This window comes from Carya illinoinensis, chromosome 7 (genome assembly GCF_018687715.1).
Source record: "Carya illinoinensis cultivar Pawnee chromosome 7, C.illinoinensisPawnee_v1, whole genome shotgun sequence".
NCBI classification, from domain to species: domain Eukaryota; kingdom Viridiplantae; phylum Streptophyta; class Magnoliopsida; order Fagales; family Juglandaceae; genus Carya; species Carya illinoinensis.
Window position 1 is genome coordinate 33,764,325 of NC_056758.1, and position 27,924 is coordinate 33,792,248.

The 27,924-nt window shown below is 35.7% G+C and overlaps 4 protein-coding genes across 17 annotated transcripts; 1 reads left to right on the forward strand and 3 right to left on the reverse strand.

Annotated features, from left to right (window-relative positions):
• The first annotated feature begins 1,033 nt into the window (after nucleotides 1-1,033).
• On the forward strand, nucleotides 1,034-3,539 carry LOC122315374 (pentatricopeptide repeat-containing protein At3g24000, mitochondrial-like). Its single transcript, XM_043131246.1, has one exon. It carries the CDS (start codon nucleotides 1,227-1,229, stop codon nucleotides 3,375-3,377), a length of 2,151 nt encoding a protein of 716 aa, XP_042987180.1. The 5' UTR covers nucleotides 1,034-1,226; the 3' UTR covers nucleotides 3,378-3,539.
• Nucleotides 3,540-4,295: 756 nt separating this feature from the next.
• On the reverse strand, nucleotides 4,296-10,386 carry LOC122315373 (protein NLP4). Of its 5 annotated transcripts, none has more exons than XM_043131242.1 (5): nucleotides 9,777-10,386; nucleotides 8,386-9,399; nucleotides 7,007-7,054; nucleotides 6,090-6,921; nucleotides 4,296-5,679 (listed from the first exon to the last, which is right to left on the reverse strand). In XM_043131242.1, the coding sequence occupies exons 2-5, from the start codon at nucleotides 9,247-9,249 to the stop codon at nucleotides 4,814-4,816; spliced, it is 2,610 nt and encodes an 869-aa protein (XP_042987176.1). In that variant the 5' UTR covers nucleotides 9,250-9,399; nucleotides 9,777-10,386; the 3' UTR covers nucleotides 4,296-4,813. The 5 variants fall into 5 exon arrangements, with proteins under 5 accessions (XP_042987176.1, XP_042987174.1, XP_042987179.1 ...); XM_043131240.1 differs by having other exon boundaries at nucleotides 8,386-9,404; XM_043131245.1 differs by having other exon boundaries at nucleotides 6,090-6,918; nucleotides 8,386-9,404; nucleotides 9,777-10,384.
• Nucleotides 10,387-14,404: 4,018 nt separating this feature from the next.
• On the reverse strand, nucleotides 14,405-18,813 carry LOC122315685 (catalase isozyme 1). Its single transcript, XM_043131760.1, has 8 exons — nucleotides 18,671-18,813; nucleotides 18,344-18,440; nucleotides 16,991-17,268; nucleotides 15,794-16,570; nucleotides 15,539-15,628; nucleotides 15,082-15,149; nucleotides 14,886-14,979; nucleotides 14,405-14,747 (listed from the first exon to the last, which is right to left on the reverse strand). Exons 1-8 carry the CDS (start codon nucleotides 18,683-18,685, stop codon nucleotides 14,688-14,690), a joined length of 1,479 nt encoding a protein of 492 aa, XP_042987694.1. The 5' UTR covers nucleotides 18,686-18,813; the 3' UTR covers nucleotides 14,405-14,687.
• On the reverse strand, nucleotides 18,672-27,848 carry LOC122315687. Of its 10 annotated transcripts, none has more exons than XR_006244086.1 (5): nucleotides 27,635-27,844; nucleotides 24,799-25,191; nucleotides 24,606-24,689; nucleotides 23,391-23,543; nucleotides 18,672-18,961 (listed from the first exon to the last, which is right to left on the reverse strand). XR_006244086.1 is itself a non-coding variant. In XM_043131763.1 (5 exons), exons 2-4 carry the CDS (start codon nucleotides 25,163-25,165, stop codon nucleotides 23,417-23,419), a joined length of 573 nt encoding a protein of 190 aa, XP_042987697.1. In that variant the 5' UTR covers nucleotides 25,166-25,191; nucleotides 27,635-27,848; the 3' UTR covers nucleotides 18,672-18,961; nucleotides 23,391-23,416. The 10 variants fall into 10 exon arrangements, 8 of the variants coding, with proteins under 8 accessions (XP_042987697.1, XP_042987696.1, XP_042987700.1 ...); XM_043131763.1 differs by having other exon boundaries at nucleotides 23,391-23,538; nucleotides 27,635-27,848; XR_006244084.1 differs by lacking the exon at nucleotides 18,672-18,961 and adding an exon at nucleotides 21,149-21,638.
• Between the last annotated feature and the right edge of the window lie 76 nt (nucleotides 27,849-27,924).

The window sequence follows — 27,924 nt, forward strand, 5'->3', positions numbered from 1 at the left end:
ATTTTTAATGATCAATTTTATAGACCCTCTTTGGTGGAGCACCACCGGCAAATTTGGATCAACATTTCTTTATAATCTCAACATTAGTTTCTGATGATCGGGGTTTAATGTTGATTAGGTCATTCTTGCAACTGAGAATAAGTGGATTAAATCAATGATGCCCTTTGGATACGTTTAAATAAGTAGAGGCAGATGCCAATTTCTGGACATGTATTACGTTTGGATGTTAAGATGATATGTGAATAATAATGAATAGTTTGTAATTGTGAATAGTAGTAAACTGTTTGTAAACAGTTGTGAAATCGTAAAAAATTAACGGTTTTGAGACACGGCACTTATACGACCAAAGTCTCGTGAGAGGAAAGGTGGTCCTCATATCAAGATCTCCTGCACTTATAATCTAACGTTCAAAATTCATGATGAATTGACCCATTTTAACAGTAAAAAAGGTGACTGGAATCTTGAAAGTTGAGCAGTTCCACCATTACATAAGTAGGATATGCGTGAGGCAGAGCACTTTGACGAAGTGTGGGCATTATTTTATGTTGTTTGTAAGATCTAAGAAAGTGCATGCGTGAGCCACCAACGTTACACATGGAACGATGTTGTTGTGCCCCATCGAAACAGCAGTGACTTGAGGTCGAAGTCTGATTTTGCACGAAGAGGAGAGTGATTTTGACGCCACAGTTTCAGGGCTGAAACTCACCCTCAGTCTTTTTTATGCTTGATGGCTGCAGACGATGATCACACACTAATCGAGTTGGGTACAATCATTGCCGGAATGTTCATCATGCAACCATGGCATTTCCAACTGTAAAGTGGGTCAGGAATTTTGTTCAACCCCACAAATAGTGTTAAAATCGAGTCTCATACAACTCGAGCAGGACCACTGGGATACACACCTACCCACTTTACTTTTTGTACTTTTTTAATCTGCCCGCCCGGCCCATTGCACGGGCGGGACAGGCCGGATAACCCAATTCCTCTGTCCCTCTAGATTTAGGTTCGCGCCTTTTAACTGTTTTTTTCAATGGCCTCATGTTTTGAAATGAAGCAACTTGGACCCTTCATTTGTAAGTGCTTTATTAAGTATATTCTACCCCTGACGTAAGAATAGAAAATTTTTCTAATAATGTTGGCAGCATAGAGAGCCCTGCCCTGAACTTGTCATGTTCCGTTAAGTATATCTCGTACGATGCGGCCCTCATTCACTCTGTAGTCTTATTATGAAAGTTCCATTACGTCTAGAATTCAATAAAATCGACACAATCTTCCACTCCACTCCGTCTCCTCTCAATCTCTCCCACCAATCATACCGCCAAATATCGTTTACCCATCGTTCCACTAATCTCAACAATCTCCTCAACGCCACGCTACACACCAAGCACCTCAAACATGCCACCCAAATTCACACCCAGATCATCACGAACAACTACACTTGCCTCCCTTTCCTCCTTAACAACCTACTCAACTTGTATGCTAAATGTGGTAACATCAACCGAAACTTACTGCTTTTCTCAACTAACCATGGTGGGTTTAAAAACGTTGTCATTTGGACCTCTCTTATTACCCAGTTATCCCGCTCTAGTAAACCCTTTAAGGCTTTGACGTTTTTCAACAAAATGAGAAGCACTGGTATTTATCCAAACCACTATACCTTCTCTGCCATCTTACCTGCTTGTGCTGACTCCATGATGGTCGAACATGGTGAACAAATGCACTGTTTAATTTGGAAACATGGGTTCCAGACCGATATATTTGTTGGCACTGCACTGGTTGACATGTATGCAAAGTGTACTGATATGACCTCAGCAGAGAGAGTGTTTGCTGAAATGCCTGACAGAAACCTTGTTTCTTGGAATTCTATGATTGTTGGGTTCTTGCAGAAAAAGTTATATTATCGGGCAGTTGAGATTTTCAGGGAAATTCGTAGGCAGGTTTCGGATAGTCCTGATGAAGTGAGTTGCTCGAGTGTGCTGAGTGCTTGTGCTAATATAGGCTGCTTGGAATTTGGGAGACAAGTTCATGGAATTGCTTTCAAGCATGGCTTGGTAGCATTGACTTACGTGAATAACTCATTAATGGATATGTACTGTAAATGTGGATTGTTTGGTGATGCTCTTGAGTTGTTCAAGACCATAGGAGATAGAGATGTTGTTGCATGGAATGTGGTGATAATGGGGTGTGTCCACTGTGGTAAATTTGAGGAGGCTTGCAGATATTTTTGGTTCATGAGGACGGAAGGTATAGCACCTGATGAAACTACATACTCTTCTGTCCTTCATGCTTCTGCTAGTCTTTCAGCACTGAATCAAGGCACTTTGATCCATGATCAGACCCTAAAAACAGGTTTTATGAACAATGCATGCGTTGCAAGCTCATTGATTACAATGTATGCAAAAAGTGGGAGCTTGGTTGATGCCAATCGCATGTTCGAAGAGATTCAGGAACGAAATTTGGTTTGTTGGACAGCGATGATTGCTGCTTGCCAACAACATGGCTGTGCAAACCAAGCCATTGAGTTGTTTGAGGAAATGCTTGGGAAGGGAATTGAACCTGATTACATTTCGTTTGTATCTGTTCTATCAGCTTGTAGCCATGCTGGTCATGTCGAAGAAGGATTTGTTTACTTTTCTTCCATGACTGAGGTTCATGGCATGAATCCTGGGCCTGAACACTATGCCTGCATGGTTGACTTGCTTGGTCGTATCGGTAAGTTGGAAGAAGCTAAGAGGTTTATTGAGTCAATGCCAATCAAACCTGACTCGTCTGTTTTGGGAGCCTTGCTTGGGGCTTGTAGGAATTATGGCAATCTTGAAATAGGAAGAGAGATTGCGAAGAGACTTTTTGCGTTGGAACCAGACAATCCCGGGAATTATGTGCTGCTTGCTAATATGCTCATGCGGAAAGGGATGATGGAGGAAGCTGATGAGGTTAGGAGGTCGATGGGGATCAATGGAGTAAGAAAGGAACCAGGATGTAGCTGGATTGATGTTAAGAACATTACATCTGTGTTTACAGTGCATGACAGATCACATTCTAGGACAGACGAGATATATGAGATGTTGAGAAAGTTGGAGGAGTTGGTGATTAGAAAAGGTTATAAGCCTGAAACGCAATTTGCAGTTAACAGTGTGGAAGGATACAAAGAGCAAAGCTTATGGTATCACAGCGAGAAACTTGCCCTTGCACTTGGGCTACTGGCCCTTCCAGTAGGGGCTCCAATTATAATAAAAAAGAATCTGAGGACTTGCGGCGATTGTCACACGGTTATGAAGTTTGCTTCAGAGATATTTGGGAGAGAGATTATTCTAAGAGATATCAATAGGTTTCACAAGTTCACTAATGGTTTGTGTTCTTGCAAAGATTACTGGTGAATGAATTCTGTAGAATTTGAATGGACAGAAACATAATTTATTGTCTTCCCCCTCTGTATCCAACTTTCATTTACAGGGGAAAAAAATTATTTTCATTAATGTTTTCTGCAACTTATACAGCTAATTCAACTTTGGGTACTATAATCCCCTTGTGGTGTTTCACCTCGAGTATCTTTTTTTAGTCCCTCGTACATTTATTTTTCCCAAGAAACATTTAAGACCTCGTTATCAACGTTTGTGGTGCAATTCCTTGGTGTGCTACTTTGTCTTGAGTATGTTCAAGTTCACCCTTAATATGCAGTCATGATTTAAGAAAGAAAAACAGTAAAATTTGGAAACTTTTTCTTATAGGTAATTGCTAGTTTCATAATACACCTCTGCTCTTGTTTATATAGACAAGTAGCACACTTAGTATGAAAATACATTACGAGGGAATGCACCCTGGGGGAATGATGGGGAACTTCTGGAACAAAAGATGGATGATCTTGGTGATTTGGGTTAGGGAGATGATGGAAGGTGTATCTTGACTCAGCTTTGTTGTTCTGACTGCACTTGGAACTGTTTGGGCATGTGCATGAGTTACGTTTGGATCCTTATTAGGCAATGATACAACAGTAGGGTTCGAACTAGAGGAATTTCTGGATGGGCAATCAGTAATAAAAGCTTTTAAGCCGAGCTCTCTCCTGATCGGGAATGGGAACTGGTATCCTTTACATTATTGTAAGAGTGAAAACAAATATATTATATATATGAGTTCAAGTTACACTCCAGGTGTACCACTTGTCAGGTCACATTCCACAATTATTACACAAACAAAATCTTCACCTGCAACATGGAGACTTCAAAAAGTAAGAATGAGTGGAGAAAAAAGAGGGGGGAGGGGATAGACTCTCCACTTGCATCCGTCTACAATCTACATTTCCCAAAAAGGACAGATTTCACTTTCATTTCAATTCTCGACTAGTACACCATTCCATTAAAATATACAATAACTAATCAACTGGTAAAGAGAGAACATTTAAGTTCCTTTTCTCGGTGAGGTTTTTCCTCTTAGAGAAAAAGGAAGAATGTTTGATTCTACATGCTACACTACTGAGGATGTGCTATGATTTTGAGTCGACTCTTGAGGTATCTGATTAAGATACCACAGCTGTTGTGGCTCACAGTGAACAATCAAGATTCACTGCTTCCAACCACCCCCCCACCCCTTTCCTCCGGACATTCAATGGCCACTAATTCCAGTCACCAGCCCAAAATCACTGGAAGGATTGGAACCATCGTGAACTGGAATTTCTGAAGACCTCATCATCATACTCAGATCGTTTTACAATGAAGATTGGTTACAGCCCAAGGAATTTGCTAACTAATGATGAGAAACTTCCATTTTGAACTTGAAACTCTGCAGACCTTGTCATGACTACTCAGGCATTTTACAATCAAGAAGGGCCGCTGATGCCTAAAGACTTTCCCAAATGATGATGAGAAACTTGGAGGGAGAGTTTGATAGTGTGGCTATGTGATGATTGGCAAACATCAATACATTCCTCCCAATCAGCATCACATGTTAATAAGATCCACTCAGCATCATCATCCAAGTACTTGATATAAAATCTACTCATGTCTTCGATATTGTATCGCCTGGCAATCTCTAGCAATAAATCTGTGTAACTCCAATTGTTTTGCATGCGAAAACGGACTTTCTCGTCTCCATATGCGACTTTTATTTTCGGAGCAAATCCTTCTTGAAATACCCTAGCGCTATTTTTCAGTGAGGATGTAAGGTTCTTGGCATTGAGAGATTTATGGCTCTGGGATCTTGGCAGGAGCTTTGGTCCTTGATTTGTGGCCTGGATCTCTGCTTCACTACTGATCCTCCTTAGCAAACCATCACCGTGGTTTTCTCCAACCACTTCACAACCACCAACGTTACACATAGGAGGATGTTGCTGTGCCCCACTGGAACAACACTGACTTGATGTTGAAGTCTGACTGCACGAGGAGGGTGATTTTGACGCTACAGCTTCAGGGCCGAAAAACTCATCCTCAGCCTTCATGCTTGATGGCTGCAGTTGATCACTGAGCTTTGAAGCTGTAAGTGAGCAGGTTCCCGATAATTTTGGAGAGGTTAGCTCTGTGAAGTTTGTGTACAAGGGATTTATTTGAAAAGCACCAGATGCACCCTGGACTGAGTCGATTACAAGTTGGAGTTTCTGTAAGGAGTGCCCAACCTTCTTAATTTTTCGAGAAGGCCACCGTTTAATCCCATGTTGTCGGCAGATTCTTTTCAAAGTCGTTGGACATACTGGAAGTAAATAATGGTTAAAAATGTCAAACTCGAGACTGATAGTGGAATTTGTTGACACAGCCTACCTTAAAGGGGGGGAAATATCTAGAATTCTGAAACACCAATAAGGTATTGAGCAATGCAACTGCCAACAAACCTGATACTAGTGATTCTATATATGGGAGAAGTTACTTTGTTGTATGCAAACACACAACTTATGCAACGGACCTTTCCTAGGATAGGTGCAGAACAGACTCATAGTGTGCCTTCCATCTTGCTTCTCCCTTATTGGGTTAAATTCATATCGTTATTGAAGATAAGTGGTACTTCTTTTTTTATTTTTTGGTTTTGTATTTTGTTTTAACATTTTAAGTCACCAACAATAAAGCTTCAAAATAAATATAGCTTCAGTTGCAATGAAGCTTTACCTCCAATACCGTTTGCAGCATCTTTTAGACTGCCAGCAAAATATTGCCGAAGAACTTCTAAGGTGATGTTTTTCTCTGCCTTGGTACGTCTTTTCTCTCCTGCTTTACCCATACCCATACCCATACTTGGGAAGCTACCCTTGTCATATGCAGAACACTCTTCACCAAATTCAACATTTCGTTTTCGGCTAGAATCTGTTTGACATGGCCAAAACTCTGTGGACTTCTCATGTAACATATCTTCTGTACTAGGTTTGCCATTAACAGGCAAATAAGTATCCTCCTCTAGCTCCTTATCTGTTACAACCCGTAAACTCTGGCAAACCTGTTGTATAATAATGGACAATGAACTGAGCATATTCTTTTGCTCCTCAGGATCAGTGCAATTCATGGGCAAGAAGAACTCCAAAACAAAGTCAGCTGTACCAGTGTGGATGCTGCGCAGGTGTATGGCAACAGCAGCATGCAATCCAAACACCCTTGCGTGGTGAGACAGAGGGTACTCTGTCTTGCTAAATGATGTTATGTCAGTTGAGAAACATGGTTGATTTGTCCTAAATGCTCCCCCAACAATGCCTTGACCCTTTAACAAATGATGCTCAGAGCAAGCCTCGTGAAAACCCAGCATATTGGGATCAGCTACAATGCAAGCATGATCCACTGTGGAAACACAATCCACATAGTTGTCATCAGAGTGCCGGCAGCCCTCTTTACCTTGTTGAATGCACGGAACCCAAGTTTGAGCTAAGGGCAATCTATGTGTCTCACAAGCAGATCTCAAAACCTCTTGAATCTCAGGTAATGCAGCTTGGTAGGCCGTGTTGCATGCCTGCTAAAGAGAACCCCAACAATGACATTAAAAGAAAGAATTGGATATTTCTATTAACTAATTTCCTTTTGCAACAATTATCCAGTACCTTCACATTATCAGTGCTCAAAGTATCAGAACCCCTAAGATCAACGGCCTGCAAATTAACAAGTTGCTCCAATCAGAAAAACAGTAATGTGAGTTCAGCATTGAACTTGCACATTAGGCATAAAAACCAGTTAATTATACAAGAGAAGCTACAATCTACTGTAGTTTCAGATTGAGACCTATCTTTGGTTTAGAGAATACAACACAAATTGAGACAATAAGTAACAGTACAGTCTCTCCTAGAGATGGCCAACACGAGACAAGTCACCGATATTCACTATTGAATACAAATTGATGGGCCTTAAGGTGGACCGAGTTTTAAAGATTCCTTGCAAGTTCCAGATGGGCCAATCACTAGGTCAAGAGCTAAGAAAAATAAAGAAGCAATGTAAGGATTGATGCAATCCACTTGGGACAAGTTTAGCAAGAGCCCAACAATCAAGATGAACTTGAAGGATGAAGAACCAGTTTTGATCCATTTGATACAAGTTATGAAAGAGAACAACATGACTTAAAGGTCTTAGGCAATTGAAGGCTTTCAACTTGTTTAATTCATTTGAAGAACCTATTTTATTAGTTTAAAATAATTTGGTTTATTATGATAAGGACTTAAGGGCATATTATGAAAGTTATTATTTTGTTGAACTAGGATTTCAAGAGAGTTACTGTAGCTGCAGCACTATTCATGCAGGGGCATTTTTGGAAGATGGAGCTTTATTTTACCTAGAGTTTTGTGAGGTTTTAATTTAAATACTCTTAATTGCCTCATTTTGAAAACTGGTTCTTCATCCTTCAAGCCCATCTTAATTGTTGGGCTTTTGCCAGACCGGTCCCAAGTGGATTGCACCAATTCTTGCATTGCTTCCTTATTCTTCTTAGCTCTTGACTTAGTGATTGGCCCATCTAGAACTTGCAAGGAATCTTTAAAACTCGGTCCACCTTGGAGCCCATCACAAACTCATTCCTAGATTTTACTCATCTGCAACCATAAACGTTTTGAAGATCAAATTGTAGATTTAAGTTCTTAAATGCCACGACCTCAACAGAATACACAAGTCCTTATTTACTGGGCATGGCTAAACAAGATATCTCCATTTGACACCACACCTCAAACCAAAGAGAGGGAGAAACTGAAGATCACTACTTAAGCTGTCCTGTATCTTCTAGTAAGTTCTGCAGTCTTCTTCACATTTTCGTCCTTAAAGAATTTATCATCAGAATTGCACAGGTAAAGTTCTTTTGCACATGGTTAGCATAACAAAATATTACGATTCCCTAGGAAATTCCAATATACTTTCACAAGAAGATGGAAAAAATTTCATGTGGAGATCACAACAAGAATACAAAATTCTGAAGAGGAAAAAAGGGAAGAAAACAGACCTCAAGTGCCTCACGGACACTTTCAAGCTCATGGCGAATCTTGATCTGCTGTGTAGTCATCACAACCTCAATAACTCCCAAGCAAGTCCTACTACCTTGTTCAAAGATTGGAAGGGCAAGAGTTCCACAAATGTTAAACTCTTGAGCATGATCAACTCTTGGGTACTCGTCACTTCTAAAGAATCGAACATCAGGCGTCCACTCAGGAACCTTACCCAAGAAAACTCGACCGGGTAATCCCACCGACTCCTTAGAATCCTCCTCGGCAGAGAAATGAAACTTCCCAGAAATATCCCGGTATCTTGCAAGCCTTGGACAGCTGGAATAAAGAGAGTATGGCTGATCACTGGTTGTTAGAACACGTCTACCCCCTCTATTCACAGGCACCCATATCTGTATAAGAACATCTTTATTTCTTGTTAGTTCTCTAAGGTACTCAACTGCCATGATTAATCTCTGTGTTACAGAAGTAGTACAACCTGGATTCCTGCTGGGTGCAATCCACCACCTCGTGCCCGGTTCAGAACCTTCAATTACATTATTTTCTGATTCACGAGACCACCCAGCAACATTAATCATATTCTGTTCGAGAGATATGGCATTGACCAAACTTCTTTCTTGTGATTCATTGTCCCTTTGGGATGGGTTGGCTCTCAAGTTGCCATTAGCCTCCAAAGCAGGCCATTCAAATGAAGGGACTAAGAGGGCATCGGAAATAGAGGGACTCTGAAGAAGGAATTCAGATCCATCTGTCGCTTCCAGCCAGCATCCATCGAAAAAGAGATTGTCCATGAAGTCCAAATCCATACCTGAATCGGGCAGAGCATCCAGCATGGTACCGGGTGATAAAACGCCATCTTCCATCCTGATCCTTCTTCAAAACTCCACTGCTCTGAGATTTTATTCCTCTGAATTTTAGAAGTTCGAGGTTCCGCAAATGATCTAAAGGAGGTAGAATATCCAATTGAGGGAGTTGTGGGGATTCTCTAGTCTCCACTCTTCCAAGTTCAAACACTACTCTGTTCAAATTGGTGAAACATAGTCAAACAAGACAGACAATTAGAGGAGAAATAACCAACAAGTTTTTCTCAGAGAATTAAGACCAAGAAGCTTCACTAATCAAAAGCCGAACACAAAAAAGAATAAGTTAAAACTAGCAGAAAACCCCCATATCCTGAAAGTTTGAGTTAAATGAAAACTCACTCTGCATAGATTCTTCAAGATTCAAGTTTTCAACAAAAGAAAAATCCCAAAATTCATTTCCATAAAGAGATTAAAAATAATATAGCATTTCAAGAGAGCTAGTTTTACGACTCAAAACACAAAAACAGATGAAAGCCAAGAACAGAAAACACGAGAAAGGGAAAAGGATAAGTATAAGAACTCCATACCATGTAAAGATTCTAGAAGATTCTTGAGTCGGGTTGGTTTATTTATTTATTTTCTCTTCACTCTTACCCTTTTCCTGAAATACCCCAAGAAAAATCTGTCTCAGGACTCAGAGACAGCAACATGGGAAACAAGCGAACTCACAAAAGCTCTCAGGAGCCTTGCACTTTGTGATATCATCTCCACCGAACTCTTAACAGCCTGGCTCTGTTATGATATTTCCTCCACAAGACACGACACAGCCCTTTTTTCCCCCACAGTTATTCGCTCGCAGTACAATCTGCGTGATTCACAGTCTTTTATGAATCCTGGCCATTGGAGAAGAAGATTCTCTCTCCAAAAGGGCGACCCCACACACACGCCCGCACACGCACGCAGAGGCTGGCTCTCGGGCCTGCAGACTCTTGATGGAAAGTCAACTAACAGCCAAGCGTTTTAGGGTGGGGGGGAGATCTCTATCACAGCTGATGCAATACATGATGCTGCTGTTTGCTGAATTCCGATGGCGTGGTATTAGTAGTATAATAGCTTTGTTAATCTATGTTGTTTAGCGATGGAATCGGTGAGAAATATTAGTTTTTTCAAGGGGGATCTAAAATGGGCGGCTTGTGCCTTTCACCTTGCACAACTGCTGCCAGATGCTCTAAGCATCCCTGTCCGGTATGTCAAAGTATTATATTTCTCATAATTTAGAATTTATTTTAAGATTTTGATCAAAATATATTCCACATCCAGATTTTTATTTTTGAAAAAAAGTTTAGAGGCTAAACAGTAAGTCTCCATATATTTGGAGACTTACTATTCATTCCCTAAATTATTTTTATCAATATTTTATTTTAATATATCAAATAAATAATTTTTCAATCATCTACACTTTCTCTCATACTCATATTTATTATATTTTTAAATAATAGTTTTAAAAATAATTTAATTAATTACAAAAATATAAAAAAATTGATTTTAAAAATATTCTCATATTCACAAAAAAATAATTTAAATTTTTGTTTAAAATATTCACTAGAGTAATAGTTCAAAAAATAAGAAAAAATATTGAGTAGTTAAATTTGTAAATAGAAGTGAAAGAAAAAAATAATAAAAAAGAATAAAAAAATATTATTTAATAGAATAGAGATAGGGATGGGAAATAAGATGTAGAAGGTTTTTTAAAGATGAATAAAATTTAAAAAAATTTTAAGGAAATGTGATTTTGAGTTAAATTATAGAGATGTGGATAAGAAATAGGATGTAGATGCTCTAAGTGATTTGTCTGCATATAAAAATAAGAGTTTTGTTACATATAATTAAAGTCCTATATTAATCTATATATTAATACTGATTCATTCATATTTAAAATTTTAATTAGCACTATTTTTAATAAAATTTACTTTTTAACTAATTACAATAAATTAATATACATATTAATATATAATTATATTTGTAACTAAATTTTTCCTAAAAATAGAACATATAGCCAACCACTGGTGCTCGCTTCTATAGGATTAAAAAGAGTTTAGAGTTTGTCTGTCACTTTTCCTTTTCTTCATCTTTCTTTTCTTGCTTCTCTTCTGTATTGCATAGGGATTTTTTTTTCTTTCGATTCACGGCCAACAAGTTTGACTTTCAGGATTCCATGGATTTAGTTACCTGAACGACAGAGTGAAGATTCATTTGACGCAGACCTTGATGTTTTGATGTTTAGTTGGACAGCCATTAATGCTGTTTCATGTCCATATCTAATATCGGCGAATATGTTTTAAGTGATTTTTATATTTAAATAATTAATTTATAAAATCATTTCAAATGTATAATTATAACTAAAAATAATAAATTTTATAATAAAAATAATATTATATTAGTATTAACCGTAAAAATAGATATATCAATTTAAAAATTACTATAAATATAAAAAAAATTATATAAAAATAAACTCATAAACTGACTTTGATAGTCTCTTTATATTTAAAATATTTCTCAATAAAGATGTTTGATTATTTAAAGATGTGCTATATAACCAAAAAAAAAAAAAAAAAATGACCTTCTAAAAGATTTAGACTGACCCTTTATCTACTCTTACTTATAATCATAATATTCAAAAGAGTTTTGCTACATACAAACACAGTCGCGTACTAATCTGTGTACCAATAATGATTTATTCATACTTAAAATTTAAATTAACATTGTTTTTAATAAAATCTACTTTTTGACCAATCACATCACATTGGTATACAAATTAGTGCATAATTGTGCTTACAACTATATTTTTCCTATTCAAAATAGTAGAGATTATAAAATGAAGAGAACTTTTGCACTAAAACTCATAATAAAATGTAATATTACTATTGATATTATTTTAATGATATTTCTATGATGGATTGTATGGGTTATATTTTAACCTTCCATTTATATAAAATAATAAACATTTGAATCTTAATGGTATGACTTGGAATTCTACTTGTCCTATTTAATTTAAGCAATAAAAATATTAAACTCTTGGATGACGTATTACTTTTATAGACAAATTAACAAATGTTTTAATGGTACAACTCTATTCCTTTTCGTTTCTAGTGGACATGATTGATTGAGATTTTAATAGAAATGAGAGGACTCACTAAAAATGTTTTTAGACCCACAAAATGTACGAAAATATTCCATATGAAATAAAATAATTATGATCTAAAAAGATTTCTGACATTTACTGAAAAGTACGAAGATTCGTACCGCTCTGTGAGGACACAACGGATTCATATAATGAGAAAAAAATAAATTTAATCAATTAATATAATAATATAATTTAATTAAAATTAAATTAAATTTTATAAAAATTGACTAGCAAGAAGTTCATATCCTGAAATTTTTAATCCAATTCAAATAATAAAAAGAAAAAAAAATTAGATAATAAAGTAGTAATAAACGAAGTATAAATGTATCATTACCCAATCAATAATTGTTCAAAAAATTTAAGTTAATAATAAAAAATAAAAAATAGATTTATTTATTCATATTTATTTTAACACTCGCTTACACTCATGTGTGTATAGAATTTTTTTTTTAATAAGTCAGTTCAATACATGAAATATTTAATTAAACAAGATAAAGCATAAAATAAAGATTTAAATTCAAAACTTATATTTTAATACTATATAAAATTATCATTAATTCAAAAAAATTAAATGGATTAAAATAAATAAATTTAATTATTTATATTTTATCTTAACAAATGTGAACAACAATCTCAATGGCTTAATCAGAGAAATATGATTCCATAAAAATACTCAAAGCTGAAAAATCCGAATCTTCTCAAGCAATCTTTTTATATAGATTGTTAATTTATGAAATTAATTAAAAATGTAGCATATGTGTGAGCATCATTAAAGATGGTGAATAAATAATAAATCATAGAATATTCTGGTTTAGTTTTTTTTTTTTTTTTGAAAGGAATATTCTCGTTTAGTTAATCTCAGATCCAGGTCATACAAATAATAAATAAATAAATAAAAGTTTGACCAAATTAAAAGCATAACTAGAGACGTGAAGCCGTCGAACACATTCATTTTAAAATTCAACGACCAAAGTGGATCAAATTGCAGGTAAGGTTTTACTTTATGGCAAACAAATGCAAAAGTTTGGACAAGCCAGGGACCATCACTTTTTTTTAAGTTTCCTACTCCACTCCATCTCTCCATTTTCTCATAAACCCACCATCCAAGTTATCATCAAACGACCAAGATGTCTTTTTTTTTTTTTTTTTTTTTTTTTTTTTTCCCGGGTTTTTAGGACCTGAGTGGAAATCATTTTTAAGGTTGTCCAAACACTCAGTTATTAGTTTGCATACGTGACAGTCTGCAGATAGGAGGCTGGAGGATAGTAACAGAGTCAGGCAGTGAATAATGAGTTATAACTCAGGCTTACGTGTTATACCATAAGATAAAACCATAAACCTATAATATAGAATGCATGAATTATTGCTTTATCGGTTCTTCGGTTATACAAGTTTTTTTCACATTTCCAGATTTCCTACAGTGTTGTTGCATTTTGTTTTGTGTTGGAAGTAGGCGTAACTTGGTCGGTCCGGTTCGGTTGATGGGCCGAAATTTCATTTTGTTTTGGTTGATGGCATAAAGTATTATTTTTTTATTCTTTTTTTTTTCAAATAAATTAATAAAAAAAGTATTTAAATTACTAAATTAAAAATAAGTCAATTATTAATGTCAATTATATAATTAATTCATTAAAAAATTATTTTTTATGTTCAATAATAATAAATTAGATAAAAATTACATAATTAATTATACAATTAATTTTGGGGACCCATTGAAGTAACTAGTTGAAGGAGAGTTTTGAGGCCCTGGTATCACTGATTTGTGCCCTTTCTTGTTCTCGTTACTTACTTGGTTGTACAAGGCCGATTTAAGGAAGAGGAATAGGGGATGAAATGCTATTCATGATCACACTGGTTTTGAGCAAGAAAATTTGAAAAAGGAAAACTGACTATTGTAACATTTGCAGAAGTAAAAACTGCGAAATCCTATCGAATTTTATTGTAGCCACAAAATGTTCAGCTGGGCCTCGATGCCAATCCAAGTGACTACCAAACCCTCGAATGCTGGGCAGACGGTTGGAACACGAGATATAAAGCATAATGTATTGGTAAATAATATTAAACATACAGCCACACAGTATCCCAGAAAATGACAGGGTAAATCAACAGATTACATTTTAAATAGGTATTTGCACATACAACCGGCATTATTAGATCGAAGCATCAGGTTAAAAAGACACAAGATTCAAGGTTTAGTATATGATTACACAGGAAACATTGGACTAACACAGTTTATCCTTCCAAATGACCGACATCCTCTCACGTTCCTTTCTTTACTCTCTCCAACTCAAAAGTTCCAGCTTGCATCCCTCCTTCACATGGTTGGTCTCACATTAAGACGAGATGCTAGCTTCTGACCCAGAGACCTGTCAGCCTGTAGCCAATGCCAGCAGCAGGAACACCAAATCAGCAAAATATCACAAATTCATTTCACAAGACCTTTCCAATTTCGGCCTTTCAACTATAATTTTGCAAGCAACACAGAGAGAGAGAGAGAGAGAGAGAGAGTCACCTGAGACCAGTATGAGATCCAGATGCTACGGATCTCATGGGTGACGCGTGGATCAGATAAAGCACCTACCCATCGGGAGATAAATCGCTCTTGCCTGAAAAATATCACGACATAAATGCAAACAAACAGTATTAAATTAACAGAGATATATGGCACATTTATATTTGGAGTTGAGACAATGGAGGAACCCAGGTACCTGTCTGGTGCCCAGGATCTGTATCTCTCTCCGGGTTGTTTGAAGTTGTTTTCTTTCTCAATGATGCACTGCATTAACCATTAACCAACATATTCAGTGTGAATTCCAATATGCATATTCTCGTGTTTCAGCCATCTACTTAATTTATGTGTAAAATCCATGGAAAATAAAACATTTCTAATAGTTGGGGAAACAATTAGGAAAAAGGAGAATAAAAGGCAATTAATTATTATTGTTATTTGAATTGTTATGTTTCTCATTATTGTATCAAGAAGATCAACCATTAGCTTCACTGTAAGAATTAGACAGATCTCATCAAGAAGGTAACAGCTTTGCCAAACCAAAAATAAATAAAAATGTAAGGCCCTCAAAACCTTCCCCTTAATGGGTGAACTCAACAACCTACATGTGAAAGTCTCATTTTGACAAAAGGTTGATGAAATTAATGGAAACTGACCTTCTCACGCTTTCCAATGCAGACAGCAGGAGGAATGGGGAACCTCTCAGCATGACGAACAGGATCATATCTCGAGGGGAAGTAATTGACCTAAAAATTAGTATCACAGCATCTGAGAAGACTAAATCTACATGAAATGGAAAAGCATAAAATTGCAAGACCACCTTAGCACCTTATACCATTCAAGGTTATAAGGCACTGAGGTTTCATACAGGTCTCAATGACTAAAATATGCAGTATAACCAGGTTAAGTACCTCCTCATCCCTGTGCATGAAATTCATGAAACCCTCATGGTGATTGTTGTGATGAGCACACTTGGGAGCATTAGCTGGGAGCTGCAGATAGTTTGGTCCAAGACGGTGCCTCTGAGTATCAGAATAGGAAAAGATCCGAGTCTGGAGCAACTTGTCATCTGAGTAGTAGATACCAGGAACCACAATGGCAGGGCAAAATGCAAGTTGTTCATTCTCAGCGAAGAAGTTATCAATGTTCTTGTTTAAGACCAAGCGGCCAACTGGTTGCAGGGGCAAAATGTCCTCGGGCCAGGTTTTGGTTACATCAAGTGGATCAAAGTCAAATTTGTCCTCATGATCAGGATCAATAGTCTGGATGTATAGTTTCCACTCAGGATAGTTTCCAGCTGCAATTGAGTCATATAGATCCTGTGTGGCATGGCTGTGATTAGCTCCTCCAACCTTAATAGCCTCGTCCTCCAACAAACACTTAACCCCACAAGTGGGTTTCCAGTGAAATTTCACATAATGTGCTTTCCCAGCCTTGTTGATCAAGGTATACGTGTTAACACCTGCACCTTCCATATGCCTGTAATCTTGTGGAACACCCAAATCATCAAAAAGGAAGGTGAACATGTGCAGGCTTTCTGGATGGTGGGAAAAGAAGTCAACAATCCTCCAATTCTCTTGGATATGAGACTTAGGGTTGGGTTTCAGGGCATGGACCATGTCTGGAAATTTCATACCATCACGAACAAAAAAGACAGGGAAATTGTTTCCCACCAGATCAAAATTACCCTGAGGCCACAAGAAAAAAGGTCAAGATACGAACAAAAATATCTTGAAAGCTTAGAGACATGAACCTTAATAGATTCGAGAGAAATTAATTCAGTTGCATGAAATAAACTTTCTGAGATATATTTTAAAGCAGCTAACAGTTCCAGGAAATGTTTTGCACCTAGATATGCCGTCAATTTTTTTTTTTCCTCACAGTATAATTAAATATGCTGTAAAAAGCATTTTCTTGCAGGCCCCTACAAATATGTTGGCCAAAAAGATTTCGGATGGTAGTAGTATGGTTATATAATTAAGTGGCTGTTTGTAGCTTGTAACTGCTACATTAACATTGATTCATCAACATATCCACAAAGAGTAATGCTAGAATACCATCCAATACAGTCAACGCTTTAAACTCACCCAATATTAGGTGAACCTCACCTCTCTGGTATAAAATTTCACTGCAAAACCTCGAGGATCCCTCAGGGTTTCAGGGCTACCACGCTCATGGATAACAGTTGAGAAACGGAGAATAATAGGTGTCTGAACTCCTGGGGCACGCAGGAAATCAGCACATGTTAGGTGAGATATGTCATGGGTGACCTCAAAGAACCCCTTGGCACTGGCTCCCCTAGCATGGACAACACGTTCTGGGATCCGCTCCCTATCGAACTGTGCAAGTTTCTCCACCAGATGATAGTCCTCGAGAAGAATTGGTCCTGTGATAAAGAAATAGAAACAGAGAAAAAGTTAAATTAGATAGAGCTTCCCACCTCTATTTGTTTATGGGGAAAAAACTCGAAAGACTAAACCAAAGTTTAATAACGACCAGCTTCATGCTAAAATTACATCATTTCCAATACTTTATGCCTTTTGTAGAGTGAACACATGCAGAAATAAATTCGCATGAAGAAATGAAAAAGGTTTGTCAACCTTAAAGAAAAAAAAAGGCAAGGGAGACGGCCTATCTAATCATTTGGGCAACTGATGTAAATCATATTCTTCCAGCTCTATTCAAGGCCATTTTCCCGTAAAATTTATAAAGTGATATGTTTTTCCTATCAGGAACAAACTCATCCTTTTTGTCTAACCTCATCTTTGCAAGTCCACAAATGTGAAGTACAAATACCTACACCAAATAACCGCGAACGAATATGATAAAAAATTGCAATAGGATGCAGAGGCGCTATTGTGAATGTCTTGATATCCCCAAAAAAATTTCCAAAGAGAATTACATAACGTGATGTGAAGAATTAGAGTTAACATGAATATATATTTCTGTTCAGAAAAAGATAACTGTCAGTAATAATAAAACCAAAGACACACCATTTAAAAAAGTCGCACGATTTGGAAACACGAGACATTCTAAAATCTCAAACTTGGTCCAACTTTGGTCCGTCATTCATAAGATGCTTAATTTTGATCCACTAAAACCTCATCTTATCTCACAACCTTGAATACATTCATCACGTAAACTCCAACACCCACACAACAGCAAAAGCAAAAATAATATTCGTCATGGTATAAGAAAGAGTCAACAATTACAACAGCTACGTAATTGATAAACAACGATAGGGATGATGAACGGTATATTTCCCAGGGACCAAAAAGCAAAATCAGATTGATGTTTGAAAATCCATTAAAAATTATTCACAAACTTCAATTTGACAAAACTTTTTGACAAAAAATAACGTTAATTAATCCAGAGCTGCCTTGATTATATCATATCCTCATAGCAGCAACAACAGCCACGTCAATCATTCGGAAAAGCCAACGCAAAACACATCCAATTACCTCTGGACCCAACGGTCAAGGACGAGTTGTTGTTCCAAACCGGAGCACCGGAGTTCGTAGTCCAGAAGGGTGAGTTGTAAGCACTTGAGGGACGGTACTGCACCATACAAAACGTATTCAGCCAGCTCTAGGCTAATTAAACAATATTATCAAACAAAAATAACGTCCGCAACGATAAGACTCCACTCGATTGCTAAGAATATCGATGAGATAAAAACCATCGACCAGAAATGAAACCAATCCAACACGAAAAAAAAATAAAGAAGAGGTGCCGAACCGATTGATGATAAAAGAAAAAGGAAAATCAAATCCAAAATAGAGTAGTACCTTGTAAGGATCCATGGCGATGGGCCAAAAGGAAAGAGGAAGGAAGAAGTTCCTGTGTAATTGAAATTTCGGTGGGCTAATTAGTGGGGTCTGTCTCTAGATTCGGAACTTTTTATAGAGAAACCCGAGGCTCGCGCTTTTTGTGTTCGTTTTCTTCTTTTTTTTCTTTTGCCTATTTCCGTAATTTCATCTCACCAATCCTAATCTCCTCGGTTTTCCCAACAGACAACCAAAAATGCGGTCGAGAGTCAAGAGAGAACATCCACCCAATTTAGCGTCTCGCGCCTTTATCTGTCAACATTACTCGGAAATGTTTGAACAAAAATCTTCTGAAAAAGATAAATTGGCTAAATTTGATGTATTTTATTATAAATTTTTTATTATATAATAAATCTGATATATCTTATTTATAAATTTATTTTTAAGTTAAATCATTTTATAAACTTATTTTTATAAAATCTATTTATAGATCTAGCATTTCTGAAAAAATTTAAACTTATATATGGATATTGAAAATATTCATAATGGCAATTATGCATGATATAAAAAGAAATTGGACTAAAGGTTTTTTTACAATTTTCTAGAAAATATACGTTACTTTGCAAATAAGTAGTTTTCAAAAGATATGACACTGAGCTTAAAGCAATAAAAAAAATGATTTTAAATAAAATTGTGGGATATAAATTATTTTTATTATAGTTCATAGTTATTGTTTCTAAGCTCGTTATTTCACTTGATGCGTTCCACGCATTTAAGTAATTTACAGAAGTAGATATCTTGAATGACAGATTTATCCTTATTCGATGAATGGTCACGCTTCTAAGCATTTCATTTGAAAAACAATTTTTTCTTCAAATAATATTTAGGGAATATCAATGAAAAATTTATTTTTATGAAAAGGAAATGTAAAAAGTTGAAAAAGAATGAAGATTTTCGTTCATAATATCAAAAAGGGTCGTCAAATGGGATGTTAAATATCATTTTCCTCCCTTGAATATGGATTATGTATATATGGGTTTTATAAGTAATTTTAAATAATTAATAAATATTATAAAAATATTTTATATCTTTATAATTGTTGAAAAACTCTAAAGAGAATTAGAGATATCAACTTTTCAGGTCCGCTAGAAAAACAAAATGATATACCTAAAATTATCGCGAAGAATGGGTGATATATTGAAATCAACGAAAAAATGAAAGGGCAAGGGCCCCATTTGGAGATAGGGGTTGTTGTGTTCTAAGGATGACATAAATCATAAAATTTGTGGGGAAAATTGAGAATGTCAAGGACTGATGCTTCCTTATCCTGGTTTTGGCTTCTTCCTCTTATTTATCCGCAGCCACTTATGGGAGTCTGTGGTCTGGGCCACTGAAAACTTGCCACGTTTGCCCAAAAATGCCTTGAGACGCGTGCCTTCTTAGCCGCAGAAAGTACTCCTGATATGCTTCGAAAAGCCAAAACCCCGTTTTGGAGTATTACGGAAACGCAAGTGTGAAAGGAAAGCTCTGGGAATTATGCCGATGGAATTAGAATGGGCCGTGACCGTGAGGTGAGCGTTAGCCACAAGACTTCTGGGCCCCATCAAATTTTGTATTTTTTATTCTCTCTCCACAAAGTCATGACAAATGCGTGGATGTCACTTCACCAAATGCTTAAACACAAATGTTTGGTGGTTGAAAAGCTTGCCACGTCAACTTTTAGCCAAATTCGTTAACAATTCAATGTCCCTTGACCATTTACATATATATTTTTTAAATAGAGAAATTTATTATTAAAAATTAATTAATTTTTTTTATAAATTTTAAATTTATCTATTTTTTCTAAATAAAGTATGCAAAATTTATACACCATCCTCGTCCGAGTAAGTATTTAAATTCTAAAAAAGAGAGGCAAGGATGGATTGAATAAAAAAATGTCATGTTTAGATCTCAATCTCTACTGTCTCCACAATGCATGGCCAATCACTGCTCCATGCCCCAGCTACGATTAATCCTCATCACTCAATAGCCGTCTAATTATTAGTAAAACATGCAAATAGAGATGCAACGAAAATAGATTTCATGCAAGAGCCACCCACATCGTTCAACAACAACGGCATGTGGGCCTCATTTGTTGTCGATATGGCATGGCAAAAGTCTAAAACTAGCGGAACAAAGGCTCAGGACCATGGTTGGCTAGGGGATATGCGAAAAGCAACGTCCAACTAATTACATCGAAACAAAAGAAATAAAAAAGGAAAGAGGAGAAAAATTATGGAGAAATGGAGAAAATAGAAGAGGGAGCGAGAAGAAATAGGGGAAATAAAGTGGGTAGTCGGGTCGACCCACCCGACCAACCAGTTAATTTTGTTACCCAATTATTCACTTTTTTCTAAGAGTGAATAAAAACCGGTTAAACCGACCCTAATTGACTCAAACTGGCCGTCAAAATTTGAAACAGGCCAAAATCAACATAGAACCAATCAACCAGCGGTAGAATAATGTCAAAACCATCATTGGCTAGTTCAACCCCAATTTGATGTTGCGACCAAATTCCTAAATTGACCGATATCTTATATTATATGTTTTTAATTATACATATATAAAACAACATTGTTTTACTTAATTAGTGAAATGACATTGTTTTGGAACGTAAGTTTGAAAAAAATATAAATGGCACCGTTTCACCTTAGGGTATAAACACCTCCCTTCCCTCTTCTTCTCTCCATCAACTTTCTCAGTTCCTCTCAAGTCTTAGACATCAGTGCATCACGGCATCTCTCTCTCATTGTGCCACCGAAGACATTGTTGAACCGATAAGATTTATGCCAAACCCGATGTTGACAGCTTTCTCCCCATTCATCAGCCGGTTTTGATCGAGATTTAAACATTTTCAAAATATCGATTAGGTTTCGATTTTGCCAAAAATCTACACCCAAAGTATCAATTTTCACCATTCCTTTTTCCTTATAATCTATGGCAAGTTTGCCTAGACATAAATACAAACGTGAGTAATAATGTGGTTCAACATATTTATTTCATGTCATGAGAAAAACATCATGGTAGAGTAAACAAGAAATCTACAACACGTTGGAACGACAAGAGGACAAAACGGTTTATTTTTTTATTGACATTACATGAACTTTCGAATCAATAGGTCATTTTCAGCTACTTTAGTCCTAGCAATGAAACAATCAAAATCTGCCACGTCGTTGCATGCCTTTTGGCTTGGGAATTTTTGGTTTATGTTTCAAATGTGTTGGTCGGAAATTTCTTGGTGGCGTGGAAACATGGTGGGGGCGTGAAAGCTCGCTTTTAAAATCTAGAAAATACCTACGATTGGGATAACAACATTTGGCGGCCATAGGAAAAATTAGACCATCCTTGTCAGTTGCGAGAATTATATCATAGATTCTCTATTAAACTATCAATCTCTTTATATATAAGTGGTCAACGACATGCACCATTTATATTGTAAAAACCTCTCTTTTAAGACCCATGAGAAGCTTTTTGCATATGATTTTTGGACCCACTTCGTGTTTTTCTTCTGCAGGTATGGTTGTACGATAAATGATATTTATAGTTATAGACTAAACAAATTTTATGCAATTTTTTTTGAAAAAGAAATAAATACAAAATTTATATAAAAAAATTAATTTTTAAATAATAGATCTATTTTTCTCAAAACGATTGTGTAATGCTTACATACTCACGACTATATATAACATTACTCTTATTGTATAGGCTATCTAGTGATTATATAAATTAATTTCTTGCTCCTAAGATTTAGGAGAGAATATGTTCGACTTTAAACCCCAAAGAGTTGGCCCAAGTGGTGAAGCCCTTAGTCTTGGAATATCACTCCCTTCAAGGTCCAAGGTTCAACACCTCATGGGTGCAAACAATCCTTTGGGTTCACACCCCCTAGTGAAAAACCAGTGATTTAAGTACGGTATACAAGACAGAGATTTACTCTACAAAGATAGATCCAAAAGGTACTGCCTTGGAGAGGTTCCTCCAAAAAAAAAAGAAAATTGAAAAAAAAGTGTCTTTAGGTGCAGCTGAGACCTTTACTTTCGCTTTTGCTAAGTCATTCTAGGTCGACCGACTCACATTATAGTTTCAATAGAATTTTAAAACCCATGATTTCTAATGGCAGTAGATTTAGGGCTTGTTTGGGAAGAGATGATTTCATCTCATCTTAAAACTTCTCATAATTTCTTTTCCAAATACTACTCAATCACACTTTTCTATTTCAAATCTTCCACTTTTTCATCTAATCATTACAATTTTCTCAAACTTTCAAACAAAATACAAAAAACAATACTACTTTTTCAAATTTCAAAATAAAATTATATTAAAAATATAGTAAAAAATTATATTCTAATAACATTTTAACTTTGTAATATTTTTATTTAATTTTTTCTCTCATTTCTCAAAATCTAATAAAACATATTAACTCAAACCATTTCAATCAGCCATTCATTCCAGTTAAGAAAACAGTAGAGACTGATATTGATAAGACTTTCTTCATCCACCGTGAAAAAAGGGGTCATATTGAAAATTATTCCCGATCCCTCACTAATTCTACCGCTCAAAGGTAAAAGATGACACAGATTATAATTGGTAAATTCCGATCCTAAGCGCAAGGTTCACAGTAACCAAAAAGAGGTAGATTCGTTTCAGGCCAACCAAGAAGATGGAAAAGGAAAAATGAAGAAATTGAAGCAGATTCATTTACCTGGTCATCAGCAAAATCACTAGAATCTAACATATTTGTATCGAATCGCCATTCATCTTTTGGTTTGAACTTGTTGAAATGTTGGCGAGGGATGGCTGGCTGGTGAAGACTTTCCAAATATATTTAGAGCATTCATCCTTCTGATCTCCTTCACTGCAATGGAGTTGAGTTAATTGCCTTTTTCATCATACCAAATACCATTGATTTCTATGGTTAGTTAAAATCCTTTGGTATGAAAGACTCCATTAAACTTTCTTGAACAATATAATTCAAGCAAGCAAATATCAAATGGGGCACAAAGAAAATAGGAGGAACAGACAATTTTTTTATGAGATCTGTGGTCTTGGCAAAGTTGCATATATAATTTTTTTTCTAGAAGGAAGATGTTTAAAATGCACTTTCTTCAGATAAAACAAAGACAACTCGAGTCAACATTTTTTTGATAAGTGACAGCTTGAGTCAACATACAATTTATACAAACTTTCTTTTTTCCCAACAAAAAAATCAATCAATGAAATATCCTATCAAACAAATATAATAGTAACAGGAGACTTCCATGAACCAGACGCCTGCAAACCCTTCTCGTTGTCTAATTTTAATAGACGGTTTCGGCAACTTAACCAATCTCCTTGTTTTATGATCATTTTACCTGCCTTGCTAGATACCTACAATCCTAAATAAAGTGCAGCTCAAAAATGTATTTCAAGGCTAAGGAATAATGTGCAGAATATGCATGCATTACATATGGTGCTCGGCAAGGGTGTCACTACCACTTTGAAAGTTAGGGGGAAAAGATGTGATACAGTACATCATGTTTTGGTTATAAAATAACTCAATTCACATTAGAGATAGTGCCAAAGTAGTGTTCTATCATAACTAAAAGATACATTTTACATTGCAGTCGCATATATAATGATGTAATTCAGGATAAAGATTTCATTTCAAAAGCCCCTTTCATATTTAACTTGCAGTGTGCAGTGAACTTCATGCTATTTACGATTTTATGCTGATTTCAGTTCAACGCACACATGCATATAGAAATAAAAATGCATACCCATAGAGATGTACCACAAAGAAAAAAAAAAACAAAGTTCCATGCATAAGATGTTATACTTCCATCTGTCAAGTGCTTACCTTTAGGGACACAATATAGTATTGAAAAAATAAGAGACTCCCATTGAAAATTGAAATTTTGTCTCAAATTAATAGAACTACCTTCCTCGATTGATAGCTGGATTGATCTTTTCTCCAAATCGATGGCATATCTGCTAAGCTCAACAGATGATAAATGACAAAACACTGATGAAATCACATACAAGAAAAAACATTTTCAGAACTCTCAAGTAAAAAGAATAAAAATGGAGAACAGAAATTGGATAACATTCTAAAGCCGCACCACTGGACTTACTTTGAATGTTATCCCTCTTATCATACTCTTCGTGGAGGTTCAAAGGCTTCTGTATATATAGTAACTGTTCTTTCCTTTCGTTATCAGTGTTCCCCCTAGAATCAGCTGAATGAGGTACGCCGTGTTCAGAAGTAAACCGAAGGTGATTGGATTCAGCAGCTTGACAACAATTTCCAGGCTCTTTAAGAAAAATAGAAACTGGTTGTATACCGGGCAAAACGGTTATCAGAGAAGCTATAGGAGTTGATGCAGATGCAGATACACACGATGTATTTTTTTCCTGCTCATCAGGATGTTGTGGGGGCAGTTCCAACTGGTTGGGGAAATATTTTCTCGACTTCAAAAAATCAGTTTTTCTGACAGGCATTTCTTGTACTCAACTATTGCCTAGTTCTGCATCAAAACTCTTATCAGCATATGTGAAGTGTTAATTTGCACCATTACTTCTCCAGGACTTGAAGCAAAAAAGTTTTAAAGCATTTAGGGGTAAGTCTCATATTCCCAGAACCGTTTCACTTATAAAAAAAAAAGCCTCTCATTCACAGAAACCTTGAACTCAAGGGATCATTCTGTGTGGAGCTCCTAATATCATTCTGCACATCTCTCAAAGATATCTTCTTCATGGAAATTGGTGATTGTTTATTGTGAAAAGGAAAACCGGTCCAATATTTTCCTAGTCCCTTTTTGAGTAGGGGTGAAATTTTTTTGGTCTGGACCAGAAAAACCGACCGGACCGGACTGAATTCACCCCTACTCGATCTCGGTCCATGGTGTCTCTAAAACTCAATTTTCGGTCCAGTCCCGGGTTGTGGTTTTTTTTGGACCGGACTAGACCGAAACCAACCGAATGACTTGCATATAAATTTTTCAAATATTTTTTATATACATAATATATTATTTATATAGTAGTTGTATAGGTTAATTATGTAATTTTCTCTAATCTATCACCAATGACCATATAAGATGTAAAATAATATATGCTATCAATTAACTAATATACCATACAATAAATCATATGATAATATATGTTATTATATGTAGATACATACTCTACTAAAGTACTTAGTAACTATTAACATCATAAATATAATTATAATTAATTATTTTTTTCATGATTTGATTACATAATCCACATTAGAGAACTCACTTAATTTTGATTTTACTAATCTAATTAATTTTTTTGTATTAATTTATTTACCAAGAAAATAAAAGAGAAAAACAATGTTCCTAGGTCATATGGACCAAATTGGACCAATAGTTAATGGTCCAGTCCCAAAAAAGGATGGACCGAAATTTTCGGTCCGTGACCACGGACAGGACCAAGCCAATTACAACCAATTTTAAGATTACAGTTGATCATTTGTGGAACCAACTGAAATCAACTTGGGAAAAATTCCTAATGAATAAATACGAAAATACCCTTGCGCCTAGTACTTCGTACATCATACTGATAAGGACTACACAGGCACATGACCAAGAATCAAGTTTAAGTGAGATGAAATTCTCCATAGAGGTATCAATAGATTCCCTATATAAGCTTTGGTGCTGCCAAGATAGCCATTTTACATCACTTTAAAAAATTATATAATAAGTTTAAAACTATCAATTAAAACTCTTTATTTGGCTGAATAACTACCAATTAATACTCTTTCTTTGGCTGAATAACTTGACTAATGGTGGCGGGACTCACTCATAATAGTATCATTTCAAACATCATTACCCGAGTGATGTGGTAAAATAGTTATTAAAAAAAACTATCTTGAATTAGAAATAAAGCATGAGGTGAATCTCATGAATGAAATTTCTTTTCTGGGAAAGTTATATTTTGCGTTCAAGTTGCCCATCTGATATAGCGGAAGTGATAGAAATGAAACATCTCTCCCTTAACATTCGGTTTGGCATATAAAAATTCTCATCTCAAACTTATAACTTTCCCAAATCCTTATACAAAATATAATAAATAATTTAACTTTTTCTTAACTTTTTCAAATCCCAAAACAATAATAATATTTCATCTTAAAACTCAAAATTCTCATTTTAAATTTCTCTGCTAAAAACCCAAAGTAGAAGAGAAAAACTTGCCCAAAATTGTCCTACGTCACAACAGGACCAATTGTATCTGCTTTTGACGTATTCCAAATTAGGAAAAATCTATTTATCATCCTCACACTTCACACACCACACTTATTTTAATTTTTTTTTTCATTTTTTCTATAATAAATATGTAGTGTGTGGATGATAAATAAAATAATTTAATTAGTTTAATAAGAATAAAATAAAATAAAAATATATATATATATTTTAATATATAAAGTGTGTGGTGTAGGATGATGTGTAGCATTTCTCTTCCAATTATAACGAGGATGCTACTCTATTTTTTCCCCAAGATACTATATTTTACTGGCAATTCCAATAATTTAAAGCTGAAGAATTATTCAAAATCCTTAATATGAGTAAAGTGTAACTTTCTAAATTAGAAAACGCGGAAATATCGACACAGATATAAGGTTCAACTTCGAACTGGGTAATATATTCATACTGTCTTGCAGTTCGTCTGGTTTTTTATTAAAAGATAAAAATAATGAATTCAAACTTTTCTTCTTTTTTATAAGTTGAAAACAACGACTTCTAACTTAAAGAACCTTATATGCAGCATTCACGAATTCAAACTTAAATAGCACCAGTAGCCAGTAGTGTGCTCTACCTTAAACGTCAGAGAAAACCCCCAAACCGAAGGTGTAAGATAATTATGTTAAAGGAGAAACAAAAGGTTAGGATCTTGACGGAAAGAAAAATACCAAGAGGATAAAAAAAAAGGTTAGGATAGAAGAATTACCATCAAAACAGCAAAGGTTTCGCAACCTTCCACGGGGAGTGAGGAAAAGAAAGATTTCAGATTTGTATTTTGCGTACTCGAAAAGAGGCAGGAAACGCTGGCTCGGATGGAGGCGTGAAGGGTTATCTCTGAAAAATATTGAAAACTTATCGCAAACCTCGACCCTTGATATGAAATCCATCGTAATAAGAAAAGGAGTACACGGAGAAATAACTAATGTAAATGTTCGGGATATCTTAAATCCAGTACATAAAAAAGAGGCCCATCACACTAATTCAAGAACCCAAGTA